The 13,516-nt window shown below is 39.2% G+C and overlaps 1 protein-coding gene and 1 long non-coding RNA gene across 2 annotated transcripts; both read right to left on the bottom strand.

The window, feature by feature from the left end:
* Positions 1–25: 25 nt before the first annotated feature.
* LOC148731905 (VWFA and cache domain-containing protein 1-like) lies at positions 26–9,962 on the bottom strand. The gene is made up of 14 exons (XM_088761460.1): positions 9,660–9,962; positions 7,824–8,414; positions 7,269–7,416; positions 6,767–7,050; positions 6,052–6,187; positions 5,425–5,698; positions 4,785–4,981; positions 4,506–4,586; positions 3,913–4,225; positions 3,543–3,731; positions 3,008–3,348; positions 2,761–2,911; positions 2,463–2,689; positions 26–632 (listed from the first exon to the last, which is right to left on the bottom strand). Exons 1-14 carry the CDS (start codon positions 9,822–9,824, stop codon positions 433–435), a joined length of 3,297 nt encoding a protein of 1,098 aa, XP_088617586.1. The 5' UTR covers positions 9,825–9,962; the 3' UTR covers positions 26–432.
* Positions 9,963–11,831: 1,869 nt separating this feature from the next.
* Positions 11,832–12,894, bottom strand: LOC148731904 (uncharacterized). The gene is made up of 2 exons (XR_016001831.1): positions 12,661–12,894; positions 11,832–12,572 (listed from the first exon to the last, which is right to left on the bottom strand). It is a non-coding gene; the product is annotated as an uncharacterized LOC148731904 (long non-coding RNA).
* Positions 12,895–13,516: the final 622 nt, after the last annotated feature.

The raw sequence follows: 13,516 nt of genomic DNA, 5'->3' as shown, positions 1-13,516 counted from the left end.
TGTTTTATAACATAACATTGATACATTGTAGCTAAAGAGTTCCCTTTTATTTAACAAATCTTGCGTGACCAGAAAAAACAAGCGCGCGCGGAAAAATAGTCTTTGCATTTGCTCACGTCAGCAGCGTACACCCATGGGCAAATGGGGGACGCTAAATTGACCAATCAGAGCGCGCGCTTTACTTTGGCTATGTTATAAAATTAAACGTTTTGTAATACGTCACCGTAACAACCGATGAGACGTTAACAAACTGCCCTGAGAAGTTGGCAAAACGACCTAAGACGTAAGCGAACTGATCTTCAGTGAAAGGACTTGTAGGAAAAAGAACCAGTACTTAAAAGTGTAGTGATACAATCATGATCTTAGAAATAAGACAACAGTATTACTCCATTTAAAATCAAGTAAACTTAATAAGCTGGCCTACAGAAACGTTCACCAACAGTTAGAAAAGCCTTCGTACGATTGAAATATCCATACACAGACATGAACACAGACATGAGCAAGAACAACAACAGCACCTAACGACCCAAGAACAATACCAACAAACGCCCAGGCCGAGAGGCCACCCTTATTGTCATCTTCCGGATTGGAAGTGTTGGTAGGAATATCACTGCTTCCTGGGGCTCTTGTGCCTACAGAATGAGTAATAAAATACATTATTTAATGCACACTAATAACGAAAAGTGCAACTCTACAAAAAAAAAAAAAAAAACACTTTTAAGATCTAATTTGGATATATCAACAAAGTTGAAATGGTAAATTAGCCACCGTAATGATTACAAAAGCTGACGTTTCGAGCGTTAGCCCCTCGTCGGAGCGAATAGAGGAATTGTGGGTTGTGTGTGCTTGTAAAGGCAGAAAATGGAGCTTCGTTATTGGTGGGAGCATGACAACGAGAAAAACATGAATGAATTAGTGGAATGAAAAGCGTTCGTTGATCCCTGTGGGATTTAGACTACCGTTTGAAAGATGAGCTTTTGTTCAAGATTTTTACGGCTTTCCGTGCCACCTAAGTGCAAGGAAAGACCGCAGATTGCCATGTGTTGCTTAGAATGATTAGATAAATTAAAATGTCTAGCGACTGGTTTCGATGTGTCCTTGTCATTCCTTTCCACGTCTCGAAGGTGTTCTCGGAATCGGTCACCTAGTCTTCTGACTGTTTCGCCGATGTATATCTTTTCGCAATAAGTGCACGTTATGCAATAGATTACATTGGCGGAGGTGCACGTGAAGTGATCGGTGATCTTAATGGATCGTTTAGGTCCCGGATATTTTATCAGTGTTGTGAATGAAAGGACACGTTTTGCATCGTGCACGAGCGCATTTAAAAGTGCCTGGTTGGTCATTAGTCTGAAAAGAACTTCTGACCAAAAAATTGCCTATGTTATTGTCGCGTTTGAATGAAATGAGCGGAGGCTGCGAAAAGATAGTGCTTGTCTCTGGATCGTTTTGAGTTAATTTAAAGTTTTTAAAAATGATGGATTTAACTGAGTGGTTGTGAGGGTGAAACGTGAGAGTGAATGGAATGCGCTACACTATGGGCACCAAAATGGGACCTAGCTATGCCAATCTTTTTGTAGGTTTTGTCGAACATCAATTTTTCAGCCAATAAAACGGGTCCAAACCTGAACTCTACGGTCGCTACATCGACGACTGTGTCGGCGCTACCTCCTCTACCAGAGAGGAGCTCACTAAATTCATAACCGCAGCCAATTCTCTTCACCCGGCTCTGAAATATACCTGGGAAATTTCTGACTATTCTTTATCCTTTTTAGACGTCAAAGTTTCAATTGAAGGTAACGGTTTATGCACTAGTGTGTATTACAAACCTACAGACTCGCATAATTACTTGTTATATTCGTCTTCGCATCCATCTCACGTTAAGAATTCCATTCCTTTTTCTCAGTTTCTAAGACTTCGTCGTTTATGTAGTGATGACTCTGATTTCCACCACAAATCAGAGTCAATGTGCCAGTTCTTCGATAAACGTGGTTACCCTGTTTCCGTCGTTCAAGCGGGTTACCACCGCGCTCAACTTATTGATCGACATTCAGCACTACAAACGTCGCATAAGGAAGATTCCGACCGCATTCCATTCACTCTCACGTTTCACCCTCACAACCACTCAGTTAAATCCATCATTCTTCAAAACGATCACACCGGTAGTCTAAATCCCACAGGGATCAACGAACGCTTTTCATTCCACTAATTCATTCATGTTTTTCTCGTTGCCATGCTCCCACCAATAACGTAGCTCCATTTTCTGCCTTTAAAAGCACACACAACCCACAATTCCTCTATTCGCTCCGACGAAGGGCTAACGCTCGAAACGTCAGCTTTTGTAATCATTACGGTGGCTAATTTACCATTTCAACTTTGTTGATATATCCAAATTATTTCGTTACTCCCACCGACGCAGCCCCAAACAGTTTCTTTCGAAACTATCAACTTTTAAGATCTACCTTGCTTGCCACCATAGCAGGTATTGATATCTGCGCAGTATTTCTTGGAAAGAGGAGTGTCGAACTTATCTCTAACGCACCAATAGCAGCCCACGACTCCGTCACATGCCTCCGAACTAGTCTTTCTCTCACAATGTGGGTCGAAACATTTCTCTAAGCCAATCACAGAGGGATCCTTTACTCGCTCAGAGGGAAGAACAGTAGCTGGCACAGGACAAATGGAAATACTGCAAGGAAATAAGGCTGGTTAGCTTACATACGAAAGCGCAATCAACTTTTCACGTCATGGTAAGCTTACCTGCTCGCTAGAAATTCACTCCTACAATAATGGAATTCAAGTATTGAGGAGCAAGGGCATTCGCACGTCAATCCCTGTATGTTAGAACATTCTTTGTTGCTGGAGCAGCTGCAAGTCTTGGATGAACACAAGCTGTCTCGCGATATGATCCCTATCGCCATAAAAGACAAAAGAAGCGTCATCAGCCTCAATTGGATGCAGCAATTCATTCTAAGGCACCTGTGAGATTTTTTGCTACTTCTCTTACCCAAAAACGTATTACTCCCATCCAATTCTGATAGCTGATACCTCTGGCAACGCTTTCCAGTCTCAAGAGTACTCACTCCTTGAAATGGAAGCTTTAGCTCGTAGAAGCTCTGCAACTCGATATTCTCCAAATTTCGACATTCTTTCTTCACAAGATAACCTTTTTGTATCAGATCTTCGGCGATGTCTTTTTCTTTCTCGGTGATGTGGACATACTCCAGTGTTTTAGCTGTTATTTCTGGCTGTAGGAAATCATTGTGCATGATCAGAAAACCAGCTCTATCCAATACAAAACAGTCATAGCTGCTTTCCTCGCACTTTGGGTATGTATCTGTCAGGAGTCTGAAACAAAAAAACTTATTAATATGGTTATTAATATGGACAAAAATTAGCACAAGACAACCTCGGTTAAAACGTGTCTTAGCCTGGTGGCTAAAATAAAAGTCTAAAATAATCTGTTTTGGACGGTGTAAAAAGACACAAAACTATCGTAGCTATGTCATGGAAGTACAGTCTACAAAACGTGATATACTTGCTTTTGAAAGTATGATAGAGGAAAGTCTGCACCCATGACTCCAATAACCTTATCGCTGGTGGTATGCTGGCTGTTTATCTCACCGCGGTAGAGAGTGTGAGCAGCGGTTATCACCACTCCTGCACCGAAGGCGTCAATATAAGGCGTGGAAAGGGCAACTGACCCGGTGTTGCTGAGAGCGGTGTGGTACCTCAAGAAATGACGAAAGATGACATGATAATGTGACATATCACATGGTAACCAAAGCTTAGACGTAAGATTTGAGGTTGGTAAGTGGGACATTTAGCCTGGACTGTCGTATATCTTTGTTTATGAACTAATGATGTCTACTCAGAGGACAAAAGACAAGTTTATAAACATATATTATTTACCATGGTCTTTTCCTTGGATCGTAAGATTTGGCTAGCAAAGTTCCAGGCGTCATTCTGAACACACCATTGGCTGTGCCAACATATCTCCATACAAGATACTTAGTATATTCCGTCTTTTCACGAAACCAAATGTCTTCTACCTTCTTTGTTGCTATGACTGTATCACGAATGCCACTTTTGAATCCGGGGTTGTTTGCCATTGTACTTGTCATAAACCTCTTGTAAGCGTTGACCTTAGATACTGATTCATCCAATCCAAGGTATTTATATGGATCTGTGAAGGCTTCTGCGCTAAACTTTACCACTGTTGAGTCTGGTTTAAAAAGTTATTGAACATCAAAAGAAATCAACATTCAAAAAAGGGGCCTCCTCGGCGAGGCACTTTTCAAGTGGGCCCACCAAGGTAATGTTGTAACAATATTTGAACATGACGTCCAAAGCCTATAGAGTTTTGGCTCTCCATTGGATATTTTTGGATACCAAGGACACATTTCGCTTGACTCTTGTTTGAAGGCTTTTAATGCTATTCAAGCGAAAAGAGAATGGGTGAACTACTTTTACATAAATTTTGTTTTTTTCTTCTTTTTACACACCTTTTGCTGCATATCTTGAAAAGTGAACACAAGGCGAATCGGGCCTCATTAAGTCCAAGCGATGGTACGAGAGTTCAAAACCTGCGTGGAAAGGAGCAAAATATGCGAGGTTGCTATAAACATGTAAATGTAGGAACACATTCAAGAAATAAGGTAGCGTTCTAAAGACCTATAATCCATCACTGAGGATCTATCAGTCGTCAGCATAGAAACGAAAAGTCGGCCAATCTAAATTTTTCGCGAATGATTCCTATCATTTCCGTTGATATTTTGCTTTACCCGAAGGAATGGTCAAAGTGTCCAGTGTTTCATCCTTATCGCCAACTTTAACCACAATCGCAACAGTGAAGTTAGTGTGTTGAACTGGTTTCCAGTAATAAGTTGATGGATTAGTTGTAACTGTCACTCCTTCCTCCACCTGTCCACCACGAGCCAGAAAACGCTTTGATGGAAACGTCTTCTGTCCGGACTCACCACTTGAAAAAAAATCAAATTATTTTACGATTAACTTGAGGATGGATGTTTTTTGCGAAATAAATCATAAATTTGACTCTATAGTCCTAGGAATGTAATTAAAAAATTACGAATGTCGCTGTCGATAGGAGCACAGACCACGCTAAACCATTCTCCATTTGTCTCTTACCGCAATATCGACTTCAAATAAAACAATTGTCTTCGTATGTTACACGATGCGTGATACGTTGACGCAAGAGGCGAGGCCTGTTCTTTTACCGACGACGGCAAATTGGCCGATCAGATTGCGACATTGCTGCCAATTGTGGTAAAAAGTTTCCTTTGCCCAGTAACGAAGTAGTATCGAAGCAACAGCTAAATATTTACACTGACTGCCTTTCATGTCCATAGCCAGGCTACGATAGTTTTTTTTTTTACATAGCTACTTCTGGCAAAAACCTATTACCTTTTGATTGATATAAACACTGAAGTAAACTCGGGTTCTAGTTCTAAAGCTGTTATATCCATAAAAATAGGATCACCAAAAGCATCAGAAGGGGCTGGTAGAAGAGGATGCATCATGGTCCTCCCAGAACTGTCCACCATGAAAGCGTAGCTTGATTGGCCTCTCTGAAAATAGGTGATTTCCGACAGTAGATCTTCCATGCTGATATCTGTTCCAACAATACCAATGAATTTCCCTTGGTAATAACATGGGAGTGTAATAGAAGTTAACAGACCTGTCGAGATAGGAAAACAAGTCTAATGGTTAACTAGTCCTATTCACATCTGTATGTGTTCATTATTTTTTTTTGCAGACAATGATTTAAATACCATCACATGTAAGCAGAGGAACAACTGCATGGGCGTTATGGTCAAAGAGGGTAATGTTGATCTCTCGCGTTTGAGCAGAATCAAAATTAAAAAACCATAGCAGTGTCGAGCAAGGTCAAGAAGCAAATGGAAAAAGACTAATTAGGTTAAAACCCGTACATAGGAGTTAAACAGGAACTAGAGGTGGCTCATTCGATTCTCTCGAGACCAACAGCTGTAACTCGTAATTTCAAGTAATACTGTTCTACCTGACTCTTACCTGTGCCAAAAGCATCAACATAAGGAATGGATATGATTGGTGCATCGTGTACTAAATTTTCAGAGAAGAAATCGTAATACGTTGCCAAGTCTCTCCGCAAATTTTCTGTGTTTCCTACATAAGTAAATTTCCCAGCCTAAAATAAATTGAAAGCAGTTAGGAGGTTTTCCTTCAACCACTTAATGTCAAACCTTTTTGAATGACTTACTTTAGGTCTTCTAAGGCCCAACTGATACATTTAAAGTTGATTCCCTTACCCCTGATAACGTTATTAAACAGGATTATATACTTTTACATCGCTTGTTAGTATAGAAACTTCTACACTGATGGAGATATGATGAAAATGTTGACGATTTCCTGTAAAGGACTGACTATGGAAACTAAGACTGTATACATAGCTCTAACCAGGTATGTCGGTTTTTCCATGGGAATGAAGCTAAGCTCGTCAAGAATCAAAGTGGTCAAGATATTTTGATCATGAAATTGGGAGGCTTTGGTTGTGACCATCCGGGAACTGCCTGGCGGTGGCTTTTTCTCGTGTGGCTTTTCGGGTAGAAGTAGGTTTTTGAAGAAAAACGTTTTGGAATCGATGTTTAAGGATTTTACAGTCAATAAATTTCTTGGTTTGGTTAATATTGGATTTAACATTGTGTTTGAAGATTTTTTATTCATATTACGCCAGTGACAGTGACATTATTACGGTGGTTTTACTTACAGTGACGTCTGCAGCTTGTGGTACTCCATACCCGGAGCCATTTTGATTGGCAATATCTCGAAGGATTTGTAAGTCCTGTTCCATTCCATATGTCATAATTACCACCTCGTTATTAAGCTCTGCGTTCTTTGTTTGTATCGTTTGCATAATTTCCTGTGGTTGATCGGTTGGTTTACCATCCGTTAGAAAGATTATGACTTTGTTCCTCGAGGCTTCTCTTCCAACAGAGGAACTTTTAAGCAGATTGAATGCTGAGCGGAAAGCTTTGGAGTATTGAGTCTGTCCTGTATTTCAGAGACGACAGGATATATGATTATTGTTTGTTTATAGAGAGCTTTAGCAGCTAGCTAATTTTGACTTTACACACTGATAAAAAAAAAAAAACCGGGAACTTTTGAGGTTGAGCCTTAAAATATTCATTTTGTGGACTTTGCTTTTAAATCAGTAAAATCACAGTCAGAGACTGTCAACGACATAGAAATGTATGCCCTTTGATTCTTACCTCCAGCAGAAAGTGACTCAACATAGCTGTCCAAGTAATTAATATTTATGGGTGTGGCATCCGCTAAACGTTCGCTATGGCAGTCACGTCCATCATTTCTGTGCCCTGTTGGTGTGGTTGCTTCATCACTGAAGCGTACTATTCCTATCTAGAAGAAAGAGTGATAAAATATTCTGCCAAGTTAGTCGGGCAGTCACTCTTTTAGCCATGGGAGGTAGGTAGTTAAGTCGGTTGGTAAGTCAGCTACCCAACAAACATCAAGAACTGCATCGGTAAATTGGTGTGTTTGAAGTGAACGTAGCTTAAACAATCATTCAGTAAAATCAGTCTTAAACTTGATCAATGATTCAATCTATACATTAATATGCAAATACTCACTAAATCGAATATCGACATAGAATCAAATACTTTAATGTGTGTGCTTTAAAAAGGATCCCTTTCCGTGAAAACGTTTTAAAGTAACGAAACAGATACAACCGTATGTGGCACAGAATTATATATGAAACGGTAGCAGAAGGTTGAATGCTAAAACACCTGAACTTTCTTTATACTCACCCTGTCCCTGGGATTCATCGTACTTAAAAACGTCTTAGCAGCCTCCTTGGCGATCGTGAGCCGGCTTCCTGTCATTGATCCACTAGTGTCGAGAACAAGAACAACGTCTTTTGGTTTTGGCGTGGCTGTTTCAACATAAAATGGCCTAAAACGAGGATCGTAAGATCTACAATCTGCCGTATCCTCAAATGCAGGGTAATTTGCCAACATGCCTTCTTCTGATGCAAAGTATTGCCATTTGATGAAAGGATTATCCTGCAAAATATTTTTCATTTCCTCCAAGACTGACTTGTCCACATATTTTGGTGTTTGAGGAGCAAGTTGGGATACCTTTACACACGCACTTGATGTGTCGATCCGCTTGCGAAATCTGGAATCATATTCTAGATTTTTAGATGAACTCGCCACACGACAGCATTCTGTCGGGCTTGATGAGGGAGGTGTGGGCCAGGAGGATTCAACAGCAATCTTAAGCCTTTGTACCACATGAAATCTGTCTCTGAATTTGTTTGAGACACTTGCTGCCAGATTGGGGATAAGTTGACTGCCATCCACGGCTGTCTCTGTAAACTTCAAACTGTCAAAATGCTCCTAGATAAGAAATAATCAAGATTTCAGAGTGAAATGAATGGATAAAAAAGGAAATAAAATGGGAGTTGTAGAGAAAGCTAACAGCTGGTATGACGACTCTTTTCGCGTAAATGGTGTGCTGTCAGTAGGAATGGAAGGTTGGAAATGGAATCGAGATAGTTGGTAGAAGAAATAGACTTCAAAGATGACATTGATAAGAGTAAATACGTAAGGAGGACCACATTTTGAACAGGTATGGAAACCAAGACTATTTATTCTTAGCTTATTGCTTGTGTGAGCCTTAATCTTATTCTCAGGATCTTTTTTCATGGATCGCTTTACGATTTTCACTATTTTCTTTTCATTTTTCAGTAAAATTAAGAAATGGAGGGATTACAGGGAATTAGATTTCCGTTAAATCGATGCTGTATGTTACATATATATTCTTCATGATGTTCGGAAAGTTCATTTTGCAATGTCGTTGCTAATTTTTGTTGTTAGGTTACATGCATGTTTCCTTTTTGCCAGTAATCTTACTTTCGTTTAGCTTTGTTCTTGTTTCCATCCATAAATAACTCACATTTGGAACATATTTCATTGTCTGTATCTCAGTTTGAGTACTTTTTCAGAAATTTTTTTTCCTTTTATCCATAATATAACCGATACGATCAAATATAATTGATAAAGTAGCAAAGTGACTTTGAGCCCCAGGTTATGCATTACATTCTAACTCTATCTATCTATCTTGGCAACCAAACGCATGTCCTGAATACTAAAAATACGAACAAATTTCCAACTGTTTAGTGTAACTATTATTTTCAATGACCACACATTTCTTGTGTTACTCCTCAAGCTCAACCTAGTGTTCTGAGGAAGTTAACACTATTGCGTCTCTGTCGATATCTGATATCTTATTGCTCAGTCTTTATTGAGCGGAGCGAAAGAAATATGTGGCTTATGTAAGTGATCGTGGGTTTTGTACACTCACTCTTCTCTAAATGATCCTGACTGTTATGAGTAGCTCACTGAAGCTACAACATGAAATTGTACGAAAATTATGATTTCTTTTTATAATTATAGTTCCGTTAAATTGTCAATTTGTTTAGCAGCAAAATTGATACATAATTCTTCTCCTGCTGGAGGTAAGCGAAAAAATGTCGCAGGACGTGAAAATTGACAGGAATTTTACTTGTGCAAAACATTTTTTAATGTACACGGAAATTCAAAGGACTTCACGTTTATCTAAACTTTGAAACTTGATCTTACCTGCAAATTGGAGACGCCAAGTCCATCTGTAGCTAGTTTAGTTAGTGTTTGACTGAAAAGACTTGGATCAAGTAAATCTGCTGTGCAACACGGACAAAACGTCATCAAAAACAGCATTACAGCGACCGACGTTCTATTTTTACGAAGAAGCGAAGAAAAGGCCATGTTTTTGCGATGACACGTACGCAGCACTTTCTTCTCGTTGTGTTTGAACTTGTATTAAAAGGAAGCTGTTTACGTTTAACCCTCACACTTTCCTGAATAGTACTTTTTCGATCATTTTTTACCGAGTGACATTACCTGACCGAATATTTCCGTTTTGTGGCTATGAACACGAACAAGTGTGCGCAATTTGCATTCCATCCCTTCAGATAGGTTGCGTAAGCACGTCTACCGGATGTGATGCATCGCTTGTACTCTAGGGAAAAGCTGTCTTTAAAAATGCTTTTTCAGCTATATCATTACCTTTTTGGAATGGATAAAATGCCGATCAAATTCTATTTACATTTGTAGATTATACTTTACCTTGTCATCTCATGCCAGTGTTTGTAATAGCAAGTGTTATTACATGTAAGTAAAACTACTTGACGAGAATCTTCCATCCACGAATGATGGCCGACTCACTCGACTGACAACGGGAAAATACTGTAAACTTCCTGTTTTGTTGATAACCCTTCGCATTCCTCTAGTCAATAATACTGTTTTAGAAAAAGTTGCCTCGAATTTAAACCACTTTTCACACAAGGCAATTGTCAAGAAGCTGTTGTAGAGTATACAGTGATGAATACTCCATTAAGTATCATGCTCGATGAAAGCCTCTACTCTGCGACGGGTAAGAAGGCTGATGCAGACTAATGTGACGGAGTTGCTGGATACATTGTTTCTTTAAGCAGGAATATGAGCGAATAAACGAGTGAATTTGGTTTTTTAGATCTTTGTTCGCTGGTATGGCCGCCATGACCTCGATCCCCTGAAGAAAACGCATGGAGCTAATCAACGATAAAAGATTGTCACTTATTTTATTCCTTTTTTCATTTATTTAGTTATATTTTTGGTGCTCACTGCCTCCTATGGGAGGCGAAGCCACATGTGTTGTCGAGATGAGCGAGTGAGTAAGTGATTGATTGAGTGACTGAGTAAATGTAACAATAGAATTCAGATATTGACCCAATTTTGACCCGATGTTTCCCTGTGCTACGCAAGGTTTTTCGAAGTATCTTAGTAGTTCCACATTCGTACTCGATGCACTGTTTTTCTCTCCTTTTGTGATTTCTGGCTTACAGCCTCTAGCAAACTATGTTTTCAGCTCTTGACGTGACACTACAGACAGCACAAAGCGATGATTATCTCAAACTGACAAAAGTTCTCTTTGAAAGGAGACCATTTTCTTGTTTAATTTAGCAAATTATGTAGATCCGAAGATACAATCTATTCAGTTTTTGCCTCGACACTACAATAGACGGTACATATCCCAAATGATTCCGCAGGGGTATTCACCGACGCATAATTTTAATCAAAACTTTTCCTTGCGTAAATATTGCGGAAGATGTGATTTGCTTGTCATTGAAGCTTTGAGGAGATTTTTTTTCTTTGAAAAGACAGCATGCATTTTACTGTTTGAGTCAGTGACTTATGAGAAAAAGGGCCGCTAAATTTACGAAGCGAGCAAGCATCTTGAGTTATTCAAGGAAATGATGAACGGACGAATGGTGGATTGGCGGAATGGCGGAATATCTTTAGCGTGGAATCACGGAGTATCCTAAAACGGAGAATACCTTTTTGTATGAAAAAAAAAGTCTCAAAAAAAGTGGAATTCAATAGATAAATTATTTACAATTAACAGTCGTTCTTTCTGGTTAAATATTGTGAGTAAGGCGTCAGTAAAGTGCCGCTCTCAGAAAGATTGATGCACTTCCGTTCACCTGAGTTTTGTCGGTTTCCTTATAATTTTCCCAATAGTTAACTTGAGCTTTATTTGGGGTGATTGGGAGGATCCCAACCAAGATAGAGAAACAACACCTGGCTGATTCCAATGATATATTACTGGAAGAGAATTTCGAGTAAAGGAGTTTTGGGATACACCTTGTGTACCGTTATATTTTTGGCTGGAAACTTAATTTAGTTTCATTTTTTCAAAGGAGAAAGGATATTGAACTAAACTGAAAATTCAAGGAATAAAATTTATTCTTAATAATTCAACCACTTGCATTTTTATCTTATCTTTGTGTAGTTACAGTAGGCGACATGGCCACTCAATATTACTGTTATAACTATAGTTTGCATTAAGTTGCTCACGCAGTAATATGAATTTCTTTATTTTTAACATATTTTATTCCATATGCTATGGTCGGCGAAAACTTGGATTTCAAGGCCTAATTTAACTGTATTTTCAGGCCTCATTTTGAACCTGGGAAATCTTTACTTTCAAACGTTGATAGAAAAGGCAATACTCTCCTATCCTTTCCTTTGCCCAAAACAGTTCGTTGAGGTTGTTGTTAGCTCCTATTTCTGTATTTGAAACAAGTTATACTTGAAGTATGAGCTAAAATAGATATTATGTTACTTAGTATATGATTGCTCTCTTAGATGTGGCTATGTCGTCGGATATTGTTGATCAGGGGAAATTTTTTCCGCCCAAAATGACAAAAGATGGAGAACCTGGTAGTGAAAAAATGCCAAGCGTGTATTTTGTAGATCATACTAGTTTTTCCCTTGAATAGGTTAGTTACGATAAGCCTCGGCTAAAATTTGGTAACTAAATGATATGTAGCACTGATAAAAGATTAAGAGGAGGAGGAGCTAACGACCCAAAGACAATACCAACAATGGCACCTGTCGAGAGACCGCCCTTATCGTCATCTTGCGGATTGGTGGTGTTGATTGGTATATCACTGCTTCCTGTGGCTCTTGTGCCTGCAGAATCAGCAACGCCCAACATTGATAAAATGTACACAGCAGAGGAACAGTGCAAGTCTTCAAAAGAACACTTTTTAAGATCTACCTTGTTTTGCCGCCATAGCAGGTATTGATATCTGCGCAGTATTTCTTGGAAAGAGTGTCGAACTTATCTCTAACGCACCAATAGCAGCCCACGACTCCGTCACATGACTCTGAGTCACTCTTTTTGTCACATTGTGGGTCGAAACATTTCTCTAAGCCAATCATTGAAGGATCATCTACTCGCTCAGATAGGAGAACAGTCGCTGGCACGGGACAAATAGAAATACTGCAAGGAAATAAGGCTGTTACGCTTACATAAAAAGCCGGTGCTACCAGCTTTTCACATCATGGTAAGCTTACTTGCTCGCTGGGAATTCACTCCTACAGTAATGGAATTCAAGTCGTGAGGAACAAGGGCATTCGCACATCAATCCCTGCACTTTTGGCATACTTTGTTACTAGAGCAGCTGCAAGTCTTGGATGAACACGAGCTGTCTCGTGATATGAACCCTATCATATCACGAGATATGATAGAACGAGATATAGATAAAAGACAAAAGTAAGGTTCTGACTGTCTTTAATTCTGTTCTAACAACATTAAGCTATGGCTTACTAATAAATAATACTGTGTCTTGCATTTGGAGGCAATAAATATCCGTCATCAAATTATGATTACAGAAATTGAAGTCAATTGTATATAAGCATTTCATTCTAAGGCAGCTGTAAGATTTGTTGCTACTTCTCTTACCCAAAAAAACATTACTTCCGTCCACTTCTGATAGCTGATACTTGTTACAACGCTTTCCATTCTAAAGAGTACTCACTCCTTGAAATGGAAGCTTTAGCTCGTAAAAGTTCTGCGACTTAGTATTCTCCAAATTTCGACATTCTTTCTTCACAAGATAACCTTTTTGTAT

This window comes from Stylophora pistillata, chromosome 5 (genome assembly GCF_964205215.1).
Source record: "Stylophora pistillata chromosome 5, jaStyPist1.2, whole genome shotgun sequence".
In the NCBI taxonomy this organism is placed as follows: domain Eukaryota; kingdom Metazoa; phylum Cnidaria; class Anthozoa; order Scleractinia; family Pocilloporidae; genus Stylophora; species Stylophora pistillata.
This window is presented reverse-complemented; position numbering and strand designations above follow the sequence as displayed.